This window comes from Ranitomeya variabilis, chromosome 4 (genome assembly GCF_051348905.1).
Source record: "Ranitomeya variabilis isolate aRanVar5 chromosome 4, aRanVar5.hap1, whole genome shotgun sequence".
Lineage (NCBI taxonomy): Eukaryota > Metazoa > Chordata > Amphibia > Anura > Dendrobatidae > Ranitomeya > Ranitomeya variabilis.
Window position 1 is genome coordinate 401,387,226 of NC_135235.1, and position 23,011 is coordinate 401,410,236.

Below are 23,011 nucleotides of genomic sequence, written 5' to 3' on the forward strand. Positions count from 1 at the left end.
TATGTGGCATAGCGACTGGTCATGTGATTAATGGGCGGTATGTATCGCAGAGGTGGGTGGCCCTGTGATGGAAGCCTGGGCATGTTTTGCTCAGCAGATCTACTGCTGGGGGATTTGTTTTACATTGGTAAGGCTTACAGGTGATTGGAGAGATGGGTGGGTCCAGTCACCTACAAACCCACTCAAAGGGATGTCTGAATACCCAAGATAAAGCCTATATGTGATTGTGTGTTTAAGGACCTGTGGTGATGTCACGATCACCTGACCATGTAATATGTAATGCAATGTAATCACCATGTAATAGGCACCTGGGTGTGGTTACACCTATGTAGTGGAGGTGTGTTTGGCACATGGGAGCGAGTGCTGGCTAGTCTGAGCTAGAGCAAGGAGGCCTGTGAGATACCTCTGGAGTGGACGGTCTGATAACCGTGAGTGATACTATCCGGGGTCAGTGAGAGAACTCTGTGGGATACCTCTGAAGATAAGAGGTATCCGGGAACCTGTGTGGCCGGCACCAACAGGTAACGGAAAGGGATCTGTGTTATACTGACCGGGGTCAGAGAGAGAGAGACTATGTTTACTCTATGGGATACCACTGAGGATAAAAGGCATCCGGGAACCTGTGTGATGGTCGCCAACAGGTAACGGACTGTAATCCGTGTTATGCTGACCGGGGTCAGTGAGGGACTGTGGTTCCACTTTCAAGCTGAATGTGTACAGACGGTTTTCAGGCTGTCGCACACTACCAAGTTCCTGAGGTTGCGGTTTATGTTAAGCGAGTGACCCCCAAGACATGCAGTAAGCGTTATCTTACAGCAATTAAGAAACATTTTGCTATAGCGTTACTCAGAGTATTGTGACTGTCAAAGGTAGACATGGGGCAATATTACTTTCTAGGGCACTTGCACAAGCCATTAATATTTTCTATGAAAATTTTTTATCATCTCGGGGGCACAGTGGTGGGCATTATTATGATGGGCACTAAGAGTAATGCTGTTTTGCCAAACAGCAGCTGCAGTAATAGGTAGCAGCGGCTGAGTATAGGGGTGTCAGCAGGATGAGGAGTTTGTGCAAACTGACAATGGATGGAGCCAGTGCAGGAAATATGAGAAGTGAAATGTGTCTTTGTTGTATTCTCTGCAGACGAGTCATGGATGGAAGAAGTTGTCATGTCGGTCTGAGCCAGATGGAAAAGTGAATGACTCCATCAGAAAGAATATGAGCTGTAAGCCACCATCTGTAACTGTACTGTGATCACTGATATGTTCTGCAGAATTATTATCTACCACTATATGGTCACCATATGGCAGTAATATCAGTGTTGGCCTTTGTGTAGAAATTTATTTTCAGTAACTGCATGGTCATCTGCTGAGGTTCTTCTATACCCACAATTAGGGTGCACCACCATAGTAGTAATCATCGATACCTGGTTAGGGGCACACTCAGATGTTTCTCCACATCCCCTTTAGTTGAACCCCTAACTACGCCTCTGGCTCCTCTCAATTGCACAGCTAGAGCTGATCTCTTTTCATGTCGCAGTTGCTATTGACCACTCTACCTGGCTCTGCTCCAGCTACTTCTGACCTTAGTCACCAGATGCTTTCCAACCAAGGATTAGTCTGTCTAAGACCTGTTATTTTACTCACCCAGGCTAATTGGTGTACGTGTTGTGCAGCAATCCAGCATGTGTAATTATCTCCATGCTGTGGCCAATGGGTCAGAACCACACCCTACTTAAAGGGCTTGTCTCACGAACAAAGCACATTTTGATTAAGAGATCTTGGAATAAAAAATATTTCCACAATAGCATGTGTTAAAAAATGTTCCTGTGCTGAGATAATCTTATAAATGTGCCCCTTCTATGTACTGTGTAATGGCTGTGTCTGACCTTGCTGGAACATGGTTTGATAATACCACGGCTCCAGGGCAGGGGAAGATCCAAAAAAGTATACAGGCAGGACAGCATGGGACCACAGATGATTAATTCTTTGAAGTAAAACCTTGTTTAAAACAGGCAGGGAAATGTTTTATCCAGAGGCGTGTCGGGGGGGGGGGGGGGGGGGCAACTGGGGCATGTGCCCTGAGTGCAGCCCGCCAGGGGGCACAATCAGGCCGCCTAATGTGGCTGCCCGAAGTGTCTCCCCCTGCGGCTGCATTCTGGTGGCCCCTGGACTGGGAGTCAGCATTTCTCTGAGCCAGCTGTCAAACTGACAGCCGCCTCCAAGAAGCTGCAGCGCCTCCGCTCCCAGTGAAAAATTGTATTCGCGTCTCTTGGACGCGAGTACAATTGAAGCTCTGACCGCCGAGTCAGAGCGACGTCAGCAGCGTGATCAGGTCATGTGATCATGCTGCTGACGTCACTCGCCGGCACAGAGATCATTGGTGGTAAGCACTCAACGTTAGTGGAGCAGAAGGCACCAAAGATCTGGAGAAATTTACTGTAATGGGGCTGAGGGTTATTTACTGCCTGGGGGGTATTTACTGTGTGTGTGTGGGTATTTACTGTGTGGGGATATTTACTGTGTGGAGGAGGTATTTACTGTGTGTAGGGGTGTATTTACTGTTTGGGGGGGATTTATTGTATGTGTATTTACTGTGTGGGGGAGGTATTTACTGTGTGTCGGGGTGTATTTACTGTTTGGGGGGATTTATTGTGTGTGTATTTACTGTGTGGGGAGTATTTAATGTAATGGGTCTGGGGAGATTTAGTGTAACGGGAGGATGGTTTAAGGATGAAAGTTTGGGGAGCAAACGAAGGGATAGGTGCAGACAATATGGGGAGCAGGACAGATTTGAAGACAATAGGAGGAAGGGGTGAGATGGGGACATGTATGGGGGATGGGTGCAGACACAGTATGGCGAGTGGCGGAATGGGTGCGGACACAGTATGAGGAATGAGGGGAAAATGAATGCGGGCACAGGGTTATGGGATGGGTGCGTACAGTATGGGGAGTCAGAGGGATGTGTGAGGAGGCAGTATGGAAAATGAGAGGGTAAATGTATGAGGAGGGAGGGGGAACATTAGAGGAGACTATTGATGGGAATAATACGAGAAGATAGTATGGGGGAAGGAAAGTGTGAGTGGGCACAGAATAGAGACTCAGTAGTGTGGGGGGTAGCATGAGAGAACAGTGTAAGGGCATAGCTAAGTGGGAATAGTATACAAAGGAGTGTGAATGTGGTGAGGGGGCATAGTATAGAGACTTGGCCCTACAGGGGGGACCCAGCATGAGGACAGTATGAAGAGAAGACCCAGTGTGGAAAGTAGTGGACACTGTGGATAGCATGTACCATAAGAGGGAAGGTGTGGGGGTAATATTTTTTGCGGGGAATAAAGTGAGGGGCAGTTATTTATTCAGGCGCTCAGCGTAGGGCAGATATTTTTATTTAGGAGCATTATAATGACACTTCTATCTTTAAGGGTGTCGTGTAGGGATGTGCTGCACAAGACCGGAGAAGATGGAAGTCTGCAGAGATGGCTGTGGATGAGAAAACTCATCATAGGGTCTGGACATCTGGTCACTTGCTGACTAGACACACGTGGCCTCGCTCAGTGAAAATGAATTGAGCTAGGCCTGGCACGTCTAGTCAAAATGTGGCCAGGAAGTATACAAATCACATACTTGTGCAAGGGAGAATCCTAAAAGTGTGCAGTGCATGTGCTGAGAGAATTCAGAAGCCTGCAGCCAACTATAGTGACTGCAGACTTTCATCTCAAACCTGGATGCACCCTTTAATTATAAAATGAAGCCCTGCAGCCAATCCTAACAGTGTGTAATATCCTCACTGTCAGGATTCAGGTTCAAGCAGTCATCACTTAGCCGCTTCACTCATATGCCATTTTCATACGGTCACGTGACTAAGTGTACAAATCGCATATATGATTGGAGAGGGGTGAGGGGGCACCCAACTTCTTGCCCCAAGTGCCAGAAAACCTAGATACACATCTGGCTTTACCCCAGAGAAAGAATCAGCTGTGATGCTCTGCTGTCCTGTCTGTATATTATTTTCCATCCCCTGTGTTCAGGAGATGTGATATGATCAGACCATGTCCCTGTACGGTCAGACATGGCCATCACACAGTACACCGCAGGGGCACATTTATAAGATTATCTCAGCACAGAAACATTATATTAATACATCCAGTTGTTTAGAGTATTAATTCAAGATCTATTCATTAAAATGTACTTTGTTCATGGAACAACCTGTTTAAGTTGTACTATAGGTGGACCCTACGTGTTTTGTCACGTTACCTGTAGAAAACCCCATTAATCAGCAGATATGCTGCGTACCTCCTCAGTATGAACTCGTAAATTGAAGAGGCAACTTGTTCACGGCTTTTAGTGGTTCATTTACTTCTTCCGCAGGCCCGTAGAAGATGAGTTCTACATGAAGCGGACTGGCTACACTACATCCTCTATACCTACACATCCATGAGTAATTGGCGCTGCTGGTTGCCGCTGTTTGCAGTGAGTGAAGATTTAGGAACGTACTAAGAGGCATATCAATCCTTATCAGACTCAATCTATAGGAAGTGGCGGAGAAGCTTCTCTCACAGCATGGTAAACTAAGAAAACAGAACGCAGCGCTGCCTGGACTATTGCTTCCAGACTGCCGACCTGGATGCATCCTGATAATATGGGAAAATGTTTGACGCCAGGGTGGTGGCAAACGTATTTCTTGACAAGCTGTAGTTCCAAGATCTGCACACTAGATGGCAGCAGTACGCAGCCTTTGACGTTCAACAGACCTTCAGGATCCAGAAGGGACTTGGAACGCATTGTCTGCCGGCTGAAACGCAAACAGGGAAGTGACGGGATCAGACTGGAAGTTGTTGTTGGAGGGGCGGCATTTACAAGAAATGGCCTTCCTGGGAGGTGAGTGCCAAGATGTAGCAGCCTGTGTTACTGCTGGGGACTGCTAGGACTAATAATATATTATGGTGTTTGCTATATACTCAGTGCATGGCGGTAATAGCAGAAAGGACATGGATTCAGACATGGTACGGACATAACAGATACAGGCATACAGTATGGAGACAGATGGTTTCATACGCTATATAGCAGGTGCAGATATGGTCCGTAAATATATAATCGGGGCAGACATCGCAGAACAGAGCTAAGACGTACAGGAATGGTGGCTATAGATTGTGAGGATGCAAATATGACAGGTCGGCAAACCGCCATACTGTCCCGGATCCAACGGGGGAGGTTCCTGGATTTGGGAAGCTGTCCAGGGAAAATGGCAGCATGTCCAGATTTTAAATATGTCCGCATCCTCAGGGCTCAAACACTGTTGAACACACCTTTGGAGCAGGTCACCGCTTGCTCCGCCATTTAACCTTTGCCCTCTGAAGTTTGGGCAGCAACAAGTGTGATGAGGGCACTAGATGGCTCCTGCTGCACCGAGCCACACACAGCACAGACTGAAGCAGACCAGAAGATCTGTAACGTTGGTAGTGGGAACGCGTCTAGGTCATTGTTTTTCTCTTTTTTAGTCTGTACACTATTCTGATTGGAGCGAGGTAGAGGGGCACCATGCTGAGTTGGTGGGGGCATTACACTGCCTGGTCATTAGACGGTAGCAGAATCATACTGTTTGGGGGTGCATTCTGGGGGCATCATTATGTGGGGAGTAAACTGCGGGGAATTATACTGTGTGTGGGGAAATGCACCAAGGGGGCATCATACTACTATATGTGCATAGGGGACATTATACTATGTGTTTGGGTCATCATACGATGTGGAGAGGAATCATGGAGGCGGCATACTGTCTGCGGATAATAAAACTAGATCATAGTGTGTTGGGACCACTACGAGGCTTCACTAGAAGCACAGTTTACAAGGGGGCACACAAAACTACGTGAACCTAGTGTGGTTTAGCATAAAAATAATCTTTATGTGACACACTGCGTAGTTCCCATTCCTTTCTTTCAGTTTTGGGAGAGAAGGAGAGCCAAAGTATCACAAATCTTAAGGATAAGTCTTACTCATGGTTCATGCAACGCGTTTCAAGAATAGATAACTTATATATCCAATAGGGTTCGCGATTAAGTCATTTCTGAAAATTGTGCAGCCGTTCAGTCCATGGTCACAGTTTTTTAATTGCAGAACATCATTTGTAGTGATGAGCGAATATACTCGTTACTCGAGATTTCCCGAGCACGCTCGGGTGTCCTCCGAGTATTTTTTAGGCTGTGTGCACACGTTGCAGATTTTTTGCTTTTTTTTTGTGTTTTTCGCAAACACATACATTATGCATCCCATTGTTTAGAATGCATTGCGCAATTTTTGTGTACATGATGCGTTTTTTTCACGGAAAAAAAACGCATTGCGGTAAAAAACTCAGCATGTTCATTCATTTTGCAGATTTTTTGTGGATTTCCCACTATATTATTGCATTGGGAACCTCCAGAAAAATCAGCAAAAAAAACGCGAGAAAAACGCATGCGGATTTCTTGCAGAAAATGTCCTGTTTTGCTCAGGAAATTTCTGCAAGAAATCCTGAACGTGTGCACATAGCCCTAGTGCTCTTAGATGTAGTTTTTATTGCCGCAGCTGGATGATTTACATCTGTTAGCCAGCATAAGTACATGTGGGGGTTGCCTGGTTGCTAGGGAATCCCCACATGTACTTATGCTGGCTAACAGAAGTAAATCATTCCGCTGCGGCAAGAAAAACTAAATCTCCGAGCACTAAAAAGTACTCGGAGGATCCCCGAGCGTGCTCAAGAAATCTCGAGTAACAAGTATATTCGCTCATCACTAATCATTTGTCATCTTTTTGCTGGAATGTAATTGCAATCTCCAGTATGTAGTGAGAAAAATATAATCCATCAGGTGCAGAATTAATAATCATAGGTATAACATTAAGAATGGTTTTATTAATCATAGTTTATCAAAGCATTTTTTTTTATTAGACCAAAGATATAATAATTCTATGAATTTACGTTTAACTATACTTGAACAAATTCTTGATTATATTCCAAATAGATTTAATAAATTAATCTGGAATCCTATTGGATATTTAACCCCTTCACTACCTTTGATGTACCTATACGTCATGGTAGGGAAGGAGTTCCCTACCCATGACGTACAGTTACGTCATGGCGATCATGCGGCCACTGTGACTGAAGGCACGATGATCGCATTAAGGTGCCTTCTGTTTCTGAGGGCAGTGCATAGGGTCTTGTCGCCACCAGGGGGTTTCGCCACTCCCCACAACTACAATCAGTGTGATTGGCTGATCGGAATTGAACAGCCAATCACAGCGATTTCAGTGTTTCAGCAAATTAAATTGCCTGCCACATTGATGTCCAGCTATGATTGGTGCTATAACAGCACTGATCATAGGCTTGTGCTAGGGAACAGCAGCGTCAGTGCTGATTGGTACAATCGGACGATGATATCCAATCTCGCCAATCAGTGAGCAGGAAGGCACTCTGACCTCTTAGTGACCACTCTGCACCACCTCATTCCGGATTATAAGACATGTGCAAAGCGGTCACTATGTTGTTCTGCTGCCGATCTGCTGGGCCTTGTGATGCCACAGACTGTTTAGCCTGTGCCACCACTTCTGCTGCTGACTGAAGAAAAGAAGAAGTAAGACATTCCTAATCTGTTCCTGTGCCCTGCTTCTTTTCTAATCCACCCCAATCCCTCTCCCTGTCCCCTTCCCTAAACCCCCCTCCTGCCGCCGAGCACTGATCAGAACTTGATTAGTTGATATTTGGCATTTTTCCCCATGCATGCATCCTGCAGCCGCCGAGCTGCTGATTAGTGACGGACTTCACTGATCAGTGTCTGTGCTCGCTTTTGGCATAGGACTTTTTTTATCCCCTGTGCATTTTTTTCTCCCCCTCCCTTTGCACTACCTTCATGCGGTAGGTTCAAGGTGCTCACCACCCCGCTAGATAAATTCCTTGAGGGGTATAGTTTCCAAAATGGGGTCACCTATAGGGGTTTTCCACTATTTAGGCCATCTTGGGCTCTGCAAATGTGACATGACGTCTGCTTTCTATTCCAGCCAATGTTGCACTCCAAACGTTTAATGCTTCTGAGCCCTGCTGTGTGCCCAAAAAGTGTTTTTTCCCCAATATGGGGTATTGGTGCAGTCAGGAGAAATTGCACAACAAATTGCATTTTCTCCTGTTACCCTTTTGAAAATCCAAATCCAGGGTTAATAAACTTATTAAATGTGGTTTTCAGCACTTTGAGGGTTACAGTTTTTAAAATGGTGTCATTTGGAGTACTTTCTGTCATATAGCCCCCCCCCCCCCCCCCCAAGTCACTCAAATGTGATTTGGTACCTGCAAAAATTAATTTAGTAAATTTGTTGGAAAATTGAGAAAGTGCTGACAACCTATTAACCCTTCTAACGTCCGAGCAAAAAAAATGTTTAAAAATGATGCTGATGTAAAGCAGACATATGGTAAATGTTATTTTTTTAACTATTTTATGTGATTGAACTATCTCGTTTAAGAGCATAAAAATAAAATTTTGAAAATCCAGAAATGTTCTAAATTTTCTCCCAAATTACGATATTTTGACGAATAAATGCAAAAAATATCGGCCTAAATTTACCTCTAACATGAGGTGCAATGTGTTATGTAAAAAACTTTCTCAGAATCACTGGGATCCGTTGAAGCGTTCCAGAGCTATTACCTCATAAACTGACACTGAATTGTAAAATTTGGCCTGGTCAGGAAGGTGAAAATAGGCTGGGGAGTGAAGGGGATAAGTAATCCACTCTTGCACTGGATGGATTAAATGAAACTATTGAAAACACTAGGTAGAAAATGAATAAATGAAAAAGAAAATCAGATATTAGGTGTTTTAAATAGAACTCTTAAAGCAAAAACTTTGTGACAGCGGTTTTACTATGTATTTCATGTACATATGGACCTGTTTTTTATTTACCTATATATATATATATATATATATATATATATATATATATATATATATATATATATATATATATATATATATATGTAATATCAACAAGTGGAGCACAATTGTGAAGTTGAACGAAATTTATTGGTTATTTTAAATTTTTGTGGAAATTCAAAAACTGAAAAGTGGGGGGCGTGCAATATTATTCGGCCCTTTAACTTAATACTTTGCTGCACCACCTTTTGCTGCGATTACAGCTGCAAGTCACTTAGGGTATGTCTCTATCAGTTTTGTACATCGAGAGACTGAAATTCTTGCCCATTCTTCCTTGGCAAACAGCTCGAGCTCAGTGAGGCTTGATGGAGATCGTTTGTGAACAGCAGTTTTCAGCTCTTTCCACAGATTCTCGATTGGATTGAGGTCTGGACTTTGACTTGGCCATTCTAACACCTGGATACGTTTATTTGTGAACCATTCCATTGTAGACTTTGCTTTATGTTTGGGATCATTGTCTTGTTGAAAGACAAATCTCCGTCCCAGTCTCAGGTCTTTTGCAGACACCAACAGGTTTTCTTCAAGAATGGTCCTGTATTTGGCTCCATCCATCTTCCCATCAATTTTAACCATCTTCCCTGTCCCTGCTGAAGAAAAGCAGGCCCAAATCATGATGCTGCCTCCACTATGTTTGACAGTGGGGATGGTGTGTTCAGGGTGATGATCTGTGATGCCTTTACGCCAAACATATCGTTTGGCATTGTTGCCAAAAAGTTCGATTTTGGTTTCATCTGACCAGAGCACCTTCTTCCACATGTTTGGTGTGTCTCCCAGGTGGCTTGTTGCAAACTTTAAACAACACTTTTTATGGATATCTTTGAGAAATGGCTTTCTTCTTGCCACTCTTCCATAAAGGCCAGATTTGTGCAGTGTACGACTGATTGTTGTCCTATGGACAGACTGTCCCACCTCAGCTATAGATCTCTGCAGTTCATCCAGAGTGATCATGGGCCTCTTGGCTGCATCTCTGATCAGTCTTCTCTGTGTTTGAGATGAAAGTTTAGAGGGACGGCCGGGTCTTGGTAGATTTGCAGTGGTATGATACTCCTTCCATTTCAATATGATCGCTTGCACAGTGCTCCTTGGGATGTTTAAGGGTATGTGTCCACGTTCAGGATTGCATCAGGATTTGGTCAGGATTTTTCATCAGTATTTGTAAGCCAAAACCAGGAGTGGGTGATAAATGCAAAAGTGGAGCATATGTTTCTATTATACTTTTCCTCTAATTGTCCACTCCTGGTTTTGGCTTACAAATACTGATGAAAAATCCTGACCAAATCCTGATGCAATCCTGAACGTGGAAACATACCCTTATGTTTTGGAAATCATTTTGTATCCAAATCTGGCTTTAAACTTCTTCACAACAGTATCACGGACCTGCCTGTTGTGTTCCTTGATCTTCATGATGCTCTCTGTGATTCAAACAGACCCCTGAGACTATCACAGAGCAGGTGCATTTATACGGAGACGTGATTACACAGGTGGATTATATTTATCATCATTAGGCATTTAGGACAATGTTGGATCATTCAGAGATCCACAATGAACTTCTGGAGTGAGTTTGCGGCACTGAAAGTAAAGGGGCCGAATAATATTGCACTCCCCACTTTTCAGTTTTTGAATTTCCACAAAAATTTAAAATAACCAATAAATTTCCTTCAACATCACAATTGTGTTCCACTTGTTGTTGATTCTTCACCAAAAATTTACATTTGGTATCTTTATGTTTGAAGCATGATATGTGGGAAAAGGTTGAAAAGTTCCAGGGGGCCGAATACTTTCGCAAGGCACTGTATATACAAATATTTTATCCATTTATTTTTAATTTTAGGTTAGTTGATCATTAGTAACATGTGGTGAATAAGTTACCGCCAACCCCTATATAGTTGTAGAAAAACATATTGAGGTAGAAAAACTTTTCTTGTATTATTTCTCAAGGAGTCCTCAGTGGTTAATACCTTTTATTGGCTAACTAAAAAGATAATAACAAATAGCAACTTTCGAGACTACTCAAGTCCCTTCATCAATCATCATTTCACAACAGGTCAAAGGAACAATGAAGTACGGTATATAAGAAATGTGATGTGAAGAACTATCAATGTAGGGTTGTGGCAGTAAATATTGGAGCTTTTCATAGATAAAGAGTATGACATTTTTATTGTCCTCTGATTGGGGTCTGGTTCTGGGTTGTGATGCCCCCACAGGTCTGTGGATCACATTCCTTAACTGATGTAAAAAGACATAAATTCATGAGACACATTCATTCCTGCTCCGAGTATGTCAAAGGTTGTCATGAGTTTGTACTCACAGACTCCTCTGTCTCTCTGGGATGTGAAGTTACCTTTCAATATCAGCAATTTCATGTCCACGATTCTATGATCAGGGGACACAAAGATTTGGCCACAGATTTGTTCTTTTTTCTTTAATTGTGTGGCTATGAGAAATCATCCTTGTTCTAAGCTTTTGCCCCATCTCCCCCACATACAGACTCCAAGCTGGACATTTGGTGCATATAATTAAGCACACTACATTAGATGTGAAGCAGCTGAAAGTACCTGGGATCTTGTAGTCTTGATGTGCGTTGGAGACCTTTTTCTTTTCCATGGTCATTATAAATAGACAGATTTTACATTTTTTCTGGTGGCAAGGAAAGGTTCCTGTAGCTGTTGGAGAGGACATTGAGCTTCTGACAATGTTGCTTCTTAGATTTGGGGGCTGCCTAAAACACAGACGTCCGAATATGATGAAAAACTGGAAAGATAATGAGTGCAATAGGGTCTTATCCTAGTTAAAAATGAGAAGTAAAGCAAAGAATATGCTCACCTTCAAGGGATATGAAAGACACAACCCCTGTAATCACTGAAGAAATTGGCTGCTGCAGATACACAGATGGAGATACCATGTGCAATTAGAAAAAGTGGAGATAAACCTGCGCTGCTAATAGTAAAAGATGCAGTAGAAAAAGCATGAAGGCATAAATGCGATTATTTATTTGTCCGTCAACGTGTTTCAAAGCACGTGTGCTTGTTCATCAGGACAAACCACAGAAGTAATAGAACAACTCACAGGGTGAGATCTGTACTATTACTTGTGTGGTTTGTCCTGATGAAGCAGGTATGCTTCGAAACGCGTTGACGAATTATTCATGTGGCTACAATGAGTGTTGCACAAAGAAACAACATAGACATGTTGTAAAGATAATTGATTTAGAAGATGACACTCATAGCTGGAGGTATAGTTTTATTTTTTTAAATTGCATGCATAGTTTTCATAAGAACCTTGAATATTTTTACTCCAGCTATAAGTAAAATTTATTATTTTTAAGCCATTTCTTTTGTTCCCAAACTTATTTTCCTTCTAAAAAAAAGATATGTCAAGTACAGTTCATGCTTCAGGAAGATGTCCACTAAAAAAAATATATGTTTTGGTGTTTAAAATCTAAATATATACAGTTTACTAATATACTTGCATTAGGAGCTTCCTGTGTAGGCGCTTGACCTGTGCTGTATGAGAAAAGGGCTGGCAGTCAGATTTATTTCAAGAGCTAAGCCAACCCCCTTCTCTATCTATTCATCTCATCTGATAGAGAAGGTTATGGCTAAACTATTAAAAATGGCTAGAAAAAAAGGCTAGGGCTGTGAAAATCAAGACTGTGTCATGGTAAGGAGGTCAGTCGTTACCAATAGTACATGATGCGAGGAGCGGGGCGCCATTCGCGCTAGTTATAATAGGGTGCCAACCTCCGCTGACAGGCAGGGACAGGATAGGGACAGCCCTACCTTGCCACTATATTTATGTGGATCAAGACTGAAATTATGACAGTCGGCACACTGTATGCATGAAAAACACTTATCCCATCCTATAAGGGCCCGATAGGGGTAGAAGGGATAGCCGACGGTGAGCGGGGGTGCCATCTGCGCAGGTAATACGGTGCCAACCTCCACTAACAGGTAGGGTGCATACAGTGAAGTGTAGAGTTAGGCACCACCCTGGCCTTTTCTATTGGATGTTGTTGTTATGGTGATGGTTTGTGTAGTGCACTAATCATGATTTTATTTTAAATTAAATTATTAAAAGGTAATTTTTATTCATTAAGCAGTGGCGCTTTCTTTCTATGAATTTGTTATAAAGTATATCCCCAAGGACATTTTTTCTTTTTCTGTGAATGCAATAGTACATGATGCATTAATCTCTGATGATAATGTAATTTTACAACTAATTCTAGGGACAAGTTAAAAATATACACTATTAAATGAGATTAATACAACTCAAGTCCTTTGAAATATAAAAATTGTAATTATTTATTGTCATCTATAATAATATGAAGTTCTCATTGTGTGTTTCCTTCAGCAGTTATTGGATTCTTGAAATGTCCTGTGGAGAATTGACATACCTATACCTGTGTCAGTAAAGCTGAAAATTAAAGACAAATGAGCAATAGTGGAACAACAATAGTCTAAACTGAATACAAAACATGATGAATAATGTCATGGACAACATGACTGGGGAGATTCAATTTCAAGATGGCATAAATCTGAAGGACACATCCACTCCCAAAGAATCAAAAACTACTTCAGTTCATATTAATGTAGAACCAGCCTTATATGGTGGAACAAATCTCTCAAACACTGAGGATACCTTAACAGATCAAGTAACTCACGCTCATGCTCGTATTAAAGAGGAACCAATCTCTTGTAATGAAATAAATCTCACAGACTTCATGGATCATTTACAGCATTCCACTATTAATATCAAGAAAGAACTGATATCTTGTAATGAAGGACAGTCCATAAACCCAAGTATGTCTATACCCACAGACCATAGGCAATATCAATTTTGGCATATTAAAGAAGAACCTGTTTTAAGTGATGGAGAGAACCTCACAGATCGCTACATTCATACAATGACAAATCATGGCCAACAATACCCATCTACGCATGTTACGAAAAGAGTACATTTTGAACACGAGATAAACATTGACACTCATCAGAAGTCATTTTTATGTTGCGAGTCTGGGAAGGGTTTTACCCACAGAACCCACTATATCGCCCATCAGAGAATTCACACTGGAGAAAAGCCATTCTCTTGCTCTGATTGTGGTAAAAGCTTTTCTCAAAGGTCCTATTTCACGTCACATCAGAGAATACACACAGATGAGCGACCCTTCTGTTGCTTTACATGCAGTAAAAGTTTCCGAATGAAAAGTAGCCTAAACAAGCATTTGAGGACTCACAAACTTGACAACCCATACATTTGTCCTCTGTGTAAGAAAACTTTCATCCATAAAGGACATTTTGTGGCCCATGAGAGGGTTCACATGGAGGAGAAGAGATTCTCTTGTTCTCACTGTGGAAAGGCCTTCATTCATCATGGACACTTTGTTGCTCACCAAAGAATCCATGCAGAAGAGAAGAGGTTTTCATGTCCTTACTGTGACAAGTCCTTTATCCATCATGGGCATTATGTGGCTCACCAGAGAGTTCACACTGGAGAAAAACCATTTCCATGCTCTAAATGTGGAGCCTGTTTTAGTACTCAGCATAATCTGGTGGTCCATCAGAGACTACACTCAACACCAGCCATTAGCTTTTTCTGATTGTGGATTGTTCTTTTAGAATATTTCTAGAGAAGCACATTTCTTTCATTTACACAAAGGAACTATTTACCAGTGATCCTGTAATAAATATTGATGTGTGGTAGATAATGGGCCTACTTTGAATGTTCCCTCGAATAAAACAAATAAACGTTCTTAATGATAAATTATGTTTTTAAGCATTTGGACATTGCTTGCCTGTTTTTTCTTGTTGTTTTTTTTTTTTTTTAATAAAGCACCACTTCATTGTTTTTTATATATTTCACAGCTGAAGTGGTTATTAAAATCTATGTCCCCTATCCCCTGATACTCACCTTTTGGCATTTTCATCTGTTCTTTGTGCCGCTCCGGTCTGACCAGTACGGCTCTGAAAAATGGTGACTACATCAGAGGGTGAGGACTTTACTTTTAAAACACCACTCCAGGGGTGAAAAACAAAAAAAAACGCTGGAGTGGTGTTTTAAGAGTGTAGTCAAGCCTAGAAGTGCCTGTACACATTAGACTAATGTGATTAAATAAGAGTTGGGTTAACTGGCCACTATTGGGATTTTTATGACAGTCTAATGTGTATAGGGCCTTCCCAACTGTTCCTGACAGAGGAAAGAAGAACCCAGCCCGCTGAATCTCAAAGGCTAATACTTTTGATGCCCCCCAAGAAAAGCTAACGTCGGAGAAGTCTGACACTGGCTCTCTCATAGAAAATAAAGGAGTACTTGGCCAAACTTGTTTGGTTTTGTGTTTGATGGAGTCGCGAGAGATAACTGTCAGTTAACCTTTTAATGACCAGAAGTATTTTTGGTTTTGCATTTTCATTTTTTGCTCCCCTTCTTCCCAGAGCCATAACTTTTCTATTTTTTGGTCAAAATGGCCATGTGAGGGTTTGTTTTTCATGGGACTAGTTGTACTTTTGAACAACACCACTGGTTTTAACATATCGTGTACTAGAAAACAAGAAAAAATTCCAAGTGTGGTGAAATTGCAAAAAAGTGCAATCCCAGTGTTTTTTTGTTTTTTTTTACCATGTTCACTAAATGCTTAAACTGACCTGCCATTAAGATTCTCCAGGTCATTACGAGTTCATAAACAACAAACATGTCTAGGGTCTTTTTCAAATTTTTTTTTTCATATTAAAGGGAACCTGTCACCCCGTTTTTTCCATATGAGATAAAAATACTGTTAAATAGGGCCTGAGCTGTGCATTACAATAGTGTATTTTGTGGACCCCGATTCCCCACCTATGCTGCCGAAATACGTTACCAAAGTAGTCGTTTTCGCCTGTCAATCAGGCTGGTCTGGTCAGATGGGCGTGGTGTCTTCTCCCAGATCTTGCTTAGTTTTCCGTTGGTGGCGTAGTGGTGTGCGCATGCCCAAGGTCCCGAATCCACTGCACAGGGGAGTGGAAAGAGCCCGATGTGTGCTATTTCATTGGTGATCGGTGGGGGCGGCCATCTTCCTTTGGCCGCACGTGCGCAGAAGCGGCGCTCTGCTGGCCGCGGCTTCAGGAAAATGTCCGCGGGATGCCGCGTGTGCGCAGATGGAGATCGCGGCGGCCATTTTCCTGAAGCCGAGATGCGAACTCTGCTTCAGGAAAATGGCCACCGCGATCTCCATCTGCGCACGCGCGGCATCCCGTGGCCATTTTCCTGAAGCCACGGCCAGCAGAGCGCCGCTTCTGCGCACGCGCGGCCAAAGGAAGATGGCCACCCCACCGATCACCAATGAAATAGCGCACATTGCGCTCTTTTCACTCCCCTGTGCAGTGGATTCGGGACCTTGGGCATGCGCACACCACTACGCCAACAACGGAAAACTAAGCAAGATCTGGGGGAAGACACCACGCCCATCTGACCAGACCAGCCTGATTGACAGGCGAAAACGACTACTTTGGTAACGTATTTCGGCAGCATAGGTGGGGAATCGGGGTCCACAAAATACACTATTGAAATGCACAGCTCAGGCCCTATTTAACAGTATTTTTATCTCATACAGAAAAAACGGGGTGACAGGTTCCCTTTAAAATTATTATTTTAAAAAAACAAAACAAAAAAACCCTCACAAAATTAGTAATGTTGCATTTTTCACTATGGCCACTGGGACTTTTTTAGGCTCGGGCTTCCTGACCTTTTAGCAACAGTTTCCTTATCAGCAAAGGCAGGATTACAATGACAGGTACCACCTCTCTACACGGCACACGCCCCAGTGGCCACTGTGAACAATTAAAGATTTGTAAGATTTTTTAATAAAAATTATATCTTAAAAAAAATGGAATACATTTAACACAAAAACGTGATTTAAACACAATCACTTTAATTCATCTAAGTTCAGGTGTAAATGCAATTAACCACAATTTTCCATTTTTCTACAAAAGCCACTTACAAGCCTGAATAAAGATGACGTGGAAAAGATAGGTGAGGATCTCACACTGTAATTACTAGTGTCTCCATGTGACTGCATGTATTGATTAAGGTAATGGGCCTAATCGTTGTGTGTCATTGTAGCTAATCGTGCTTTGTCAGGAATGCACATCACATACACTATCCTCTAAATTGAACTCTACTTATCAAAAAAAAAAGGTGCTATAGAAATGAAATAATATACTTTATTTACTTAATTAAATATCTTTTATCATTACTCATGGAAAAAAACTGTTTTGATGTAATTAAGGATATTACATTTAAATAAGTTTTAAAGGGGTTGTCTCAAGTGAAAACAATTAACTTTATAATATACCTCTATTAAAAATACTCTTCGGTCTCGATAATTAAAGGATTCTTAATTTTATAGTATTCAGTTCATTGCCTAGGTTACTGGCCACCTACCAGTCTCCGAGTGTCTTGTTACTTAGATAAGGGGTGTACGCTGCTTGTAGGTTGTATGCCTAAAAAGAGGCATAAAAAGAGGTTCAGGACCACTTATAAAAATTCTGTTAGGGAGTGGCCACATTATTAAATTTTGACTAAGGCTACATGGTGGGTGACCTTGGCTATGACAAAGGTCGTTCTGCGAAAGCTTGCTCTGTTCAGCTGGTACATTGTGGTGTCATACAAGTAAATGGCGTTGATCCAGCACTTCAGATAAAATGCAAAGTTAATTCTATCAATAAAAACATTTTTCAAAGGAAAATCCACATAATCAAATAGTTAGCTATATCATCCGAGGAGAAGGTCCCAAGCAAAATATGGATTCAAAGTCCTGGTTGGCGAGTTTCGAAGTGATACTTCTAATTCATAACCAAAAGAAGTCACTTCAAAACTCGTCAACCAGGACTTTGAATCCTTATTTTGCTTGGGACTTTCTCCTCAGATAATATAGCTACCTATTTGATGATGTGGAGTTTCCTTTGAAAAATGTTTTTATTGATGGATTAAACTTTGTATTTTATCTGAAGTGCTGGATCAACCTCTCTTCTGTGAACTGTCTTTCTTTGGATTTGGGATCCTATGCTCTCATGGATAGGTGAGCGATTACACTTGCTATGTTCTTTGTTATATATACAGTAAAATAACCCTCAGTTTCCTATATAATGTGTAATGGCCCCCACAGCTCCCTATATAAAGTATGGTGGTCGGCCCCCAACAGGCATTTATGTACAGTATGATGGCTACAGAGCCCCTTATATACAGTATGATGTCCCCACAAACCCTCTACACACAGTATGATGGACCCACATCTCCTGTATGCACAGTATGATGGCCACCCAGCCCACTATCTACAGTTGCATGTAAAAGTTTCTGCACCCCTGGTCAAAATTACTGTTAATATGAACAGTTAAGCAAGTTTAAGATGAAATGGTCTCTAAAAGGCCCGAAAGTTAAAGATGACACATTTCCTTTGCATTTTAGACAGACAAAAAAACATTGTAATTTATTACATTTTAAAAATTACAAATTGGAAAATGGACCAATGTAAAAGTTTGGGCACCCTATATGGTCAAAAATACCAATATTAGAGGAAACACATTCCGGGTGAGAAAACTCAATGATATATATTACAAAAGAGAAAGGGTAATAGAAAACCCCACAGTGTATATACTTTTTAAAAACTGATTTAATTTAGATATTTAAAATAACTAAACAGACAGTAATGTCACAGAGGCTGCTGAACACTGATGCAGGGGAGACATAAAGACAGGCTGCAAAGATCCATGTATATTACACACGTGATTCAAGAACATGTCCTATAATAATGTAGTGATAGTAGGGTTAGATTTCCTAATAGACTCAAATAGGGGAGACTTGGATACAGGTAATATACAAGTGCTTCTCAATTAGAATATATATATATAATTAGAATAAAGCCATAATCATCAACATTAACAGAAATAAACACTTGAAATAGATCACTCTGTTTAGAAGCAACCCCTTTTGTAAGTATCACAGCTTGTAAATGCTAAATGTAAATTCTTCCTAGAAAAATTCTTTCAGTTTTTATTTACTTTACTCATTTATATAGCGCCATTAATTCCACAGCGCTTTACAGATTGAGGCTCACAATCTAGATTCCCTATAAGTATGTCTTTGGAGTGTGGGAGGAAGCTAGAGAGCCCGGACGAAACCCACGCAAACAAGGGGAGAACATACAAAGTCCTTGCAAATGTCCTTGGTTGGATTTTAATCCAGAACCCCAGTGCTGCAAGGCTGCAGTGCTAACCACTGAGCCACCGTGCTGCCCTGTTCTGTGACATTCCTGTGTCGTCTTGCATGCGCTGCCATTTTGAGGTCTAGCAACAGATTTTCAATGATATTCAGATCAGACGATAGTGATGGCCATTGTAAAACCTTCATCTTGCACCTTTTGAGGTTGTCTATAGTGGATTTTAACATGTGTTTAGGATCCTTGTCCATTTGTAGAAGCCATCCTCTTTTCGACTTCAGCTTTTTTACAGATGGTGTTATGTTTACATCAAGAATTTGTTGAAATTTAATTGAATCCATTCTTCCCTCTACCCGTGAAATGTTCCCCGTGCCATTGGCTGCAACCCATCTCCAAAACATGATTGATTCACCCCCGTGCTTAATGGTTTTCGAGATGTTTTTACTGAAATTCTGTGCCCTTTTTTCTCCACACATATCTTTGATCATTGTGGCCAAAGAGTTCTATTTTAACCTCAAAGGTCCACAGGACTTGTTTCATTGTTCTTTTGCATACTTCTGACTCTGATTTTTATGGTGAGGACACAGGAGAGGTTTTCACAGACACAGCAGCGAGTGAGCAATGCCAACATCTGCAGTAATTTAACTCCTTTCATGCCTTGGTCAATAGTGGCAGCATGTAAAGAGGTTGATGGCAGTTTCCAATCGTGGAAAGGAGATTGCTGTGGCAGCCAGTGGCTGGATCTAATAAACAGCCTGAGAGAATATGCTGCATTATTTAAATATTCCAGTGCTATGCAATGAAAGGATTGCTGTGATGACACAGCATTGTATCTTAATTAACCAGACGTCTATTTTTAGCAAACCAAGAAAAATAGACTATTATCTGTATGTTGGCTTTTTAATTTAAGCATTTCTCTCTGGCTGGTCAAGAAAACAGACTTTTGTATGCGGAAGCCTGTAATACTTACTTGTAATCTGATATGTGATATAGTGTGCTCTTATCCTTGATGACTAGTGATGTTTGCTGATATGCTAATTATACATTGTCCATGCCAGGTAGTTTGTTGGCATTTCAAAACAGGAGGAAAGTCTATGCAAATAGATTGCATAATTAAACAATGCGAGTTGGTCGCCACTGTTGTAGCTGTTTTAGTTCTGACCCAAAGTCAGATATGTCGGATCACCAATGAGGCCGAATTAAGACCTAAGGCCCTGAAATAACAAGAGCTTGGAGAAAAGAAAGCACACTGGTTGTTACATTGCTGTAAATTGTATAAAATACTGCATTCTTGGGTGAATAAACAGAAAAGTGACTTGCTCACAACCAGTGTGCATTCTTCTCTCCGAGCGCTCATTACACAGGTCTGCGACTAAAAAGCTGTTTGATTATTTTCATCTAATTTCCATGTATTTTGGTGTGCTGAAAACGAAAAAAATATTGTAAAAAATCCTGGACGTCAGGATTTGCCACAAAATGCAAAATTCTCTTCAAATTTAGTATATTTTTCTCAATTTTTGGTAATTTTTTTTTATCTTAGGGTTTTGAAAGTCAAAATTACTATTAATTAATTCAGATCAATGCATTGAAGATCCTGACTACAAAAAAAATCTTTGGACGAATGCTGAAAGCATTTCAAGCTTTAGGTTGCCTTATGAGTTTGAAAGTGCATTTCCTCCATTCCCATAGTTACTTAAATTGTCAGAAAATGTTATGTCCTATGACAAAACGGAGGTCATTTTCGGATTCAGCACACTTAAAAACATAAAGATTACATGGAATAACCAAAACAGCTCTTGAAAAAATTATTTTTGCAGACCTGTGATTGGGGGCCTAATCTCTTAATTCGGCCTCACTGGTGATCCGACATATCTGACTTTGGGTCAGAACTAAAACAGCTACAACACCACCATTCTTCCCCTTATCTGTGATGCTGGATTGAAGGACACTTGTTGAACATAAAAAGAGGATATATGCCTCTGTATGAGACAGCCAGAGATTCAGCCAAGACATCCAAAGAGTCTCTACAGGACAGAAGCCAATACATCATGGTTCCATCGCGAGGGACACAGATTTATCATTCTACAGGATACCAGCTTAAGGGACCTCGGTCCTGGTTGGAAGAAAACAGATCTGCTCCATTGACCATCGCGAATCCATGGATATGTTTGGAAATAGTCAGGATTGGGACCTGCGGGGGTCGCCTAGCTCCATCGAGATGTTCTGAGAAGCCAGGTTGTGACTCTCCAGTCAACTGGCCTTGAATGGACTGTCATCTTCCTAAAATTGTTCTTACTTTCTCTCTGTGCGTGCCACAGGTGGGGTAGTCGGCCCTGGAGGATCTTAAGTAACAGCTGCCAATATGGCGTCGAGTCAGCGAAAGGATGAGACTCTAACGTGCGCCGTCTTGGGTACTATGCTGGGATTATTCTATGTGTTATCTTCCTGTTTTGTGGTTCCATAAAGTACTGCCACAATGTTTTACCCTTACCCTGTGTTGTCTGAGTAGCGTTAAGCCCACGTTAAAGGGAACGTGGGCGTTCAGTGGGACGATCCCTGGTCCATGCGGTTTTGGCTAGCGGACCGGGGCGCTCACCGACTCCCCCATGTCTCCACAATTACATGTTCAATATTTTTGTGGGACAAATAAAGTTATAAATGAGAAAAAAATAGAAAGTGGTTTAACATCTTAACGACATATAATGTACAGGATACGTCATATGCCGTCTCCCTCTGATGCGGGCTTGCAAGCTAAGCCAGCATCTTTTCGGGCAGATGATGGCTGATTTAACCCCTTCACGATGTGTGCCATACTAGTACTGCGCATGTTATGTCCCTCACTTTGATGTGGGCTCCGGCGCTGAGCCCACATCTTTCCCGGCACATGTCAGCTGTTTTGAACAGCTAAAATGTGCCCTTAACAGCAGCAGGTGGAATCGTGATCCACCCGCGACTGTTAACCCGTTAAATGCTGTCAATCTTGACAGCAGTATTTAATGCGATAGTGAGCATGTCACTAATCCCGTCCATCTTCGCCCATGTAACATGACCGCAGGTCGCTGATGGGTTGGCATGACAACCCAGGGACTGCAGGAGACCCCTTTGGTTATCATTGCCAGAATGCTATGAGCACCGCCTGGTGGTCGGCGCTCATAGCAAGTGAGCATTTCTGCTGCACACAGGCGATCTGATCATCGCCTGTGTGCAGCAGAGGTGATCAGACAACTACAGCTTCTAGTCTCCCATGAAGACATGCAAAAAGTAAAAAAAATGTTTAAAAAAATATTCAAAAAATACAAAAGTTCAAATCACTCCCCATTCGCCCCATTCAAAATAATACAAAAAAGAAAATAAAAATACAAATATTTTGTATCACCGAATTCAGAATCGCCCGATCTATCAAGCTATAAAAAGAATTAATCTGATCAGTAAACGGCGTAGCGAAAAAAAAGTAAAAACGCCAGAGTTACTTTTTTTTGGTCGCCACAACATTACATTAAAATGCAATAACGGGCGATCAAATGATCATATCCACACCAACATGGTATCATTAAAAACTTCAGCTCAGCATGCAAAAATAAGCCCTCCCTCGGCCCCAGATCACGAAAAATGGAGATGCTATGGGTCTCGGAAAATGACGCAATTCTTTTTAACAATTTTGGATTTTTTTTCACCATTTAAATAAAAAACAACCTAGATAGGGTTGGTGTCTGTGAACTCATAATGACCTGGAGAATCATAATGGCAGGTCAGTTTTAGCATGTGGTAAACATGGTTAAAATAGAAATTCAAAAAACAGTCATGGAATTGCACTTTTTTACAATTTCACCACACTTGGAATTTTTTTCCCGTTTTCGAGAACACAACATGGTAAATCT

The 23,011-nt window shown here is 41.5% G+C and overlaps 1 protein-coding gene across 5 annotated transcripts; it reads left to right on the forward strand.

Moving 5' to 3' along the window:
• Positions 1–4,745: 4,745 nt before the first annotated feature.
• LOC143764918 (uncharacterized) lies at positions 4,746–14,728 on the forward strand. 5 transcript variants are annotated; one of them, XM_077251031.1, is made up of 2 exons: positions 4,746–4,877; positions 13,298–14,728. In XM_077251031.1, the coding sequence occupies exon 2, from the start codon at positions 13,422–13,424 to the stop codon at positions 14,541–14,543; it is 1,122 nt and encodes a 373-aa protein (XP_077107146.1). In that variant the 5' UTR covers positions 4,746–4,877; positions 13,298–13,421; the 3' UTR covers positions 14,544–14,728. The 5 variants fall into 5 exon arrangements, with proteins under 5 accessions (XP_077107146.1, XP_077107147.1, XP_077107149.1 ...); XM_077251032.1 differs by having other exon boundaries at positions 4,753–4,877; positions 13,301–14,728; XM_077251034.1 differs by lacking the exon at positions 4,746–4,877 and adding an exon at positions 4,981–5,002 and having other exon boundaries at positions 13,301–14,728.
• Positions 14,729–23,011: the final 8,283 nt, after the last annotated feature.

Coding starts and splice junctions, on each gene's coding strand:
- LOC143764918 (XM_077251031.1), top strand. CDS start 13,422: ATGATGAATAATGTCATGGACAACATGACTGGGGAGATTCAATTTCAA.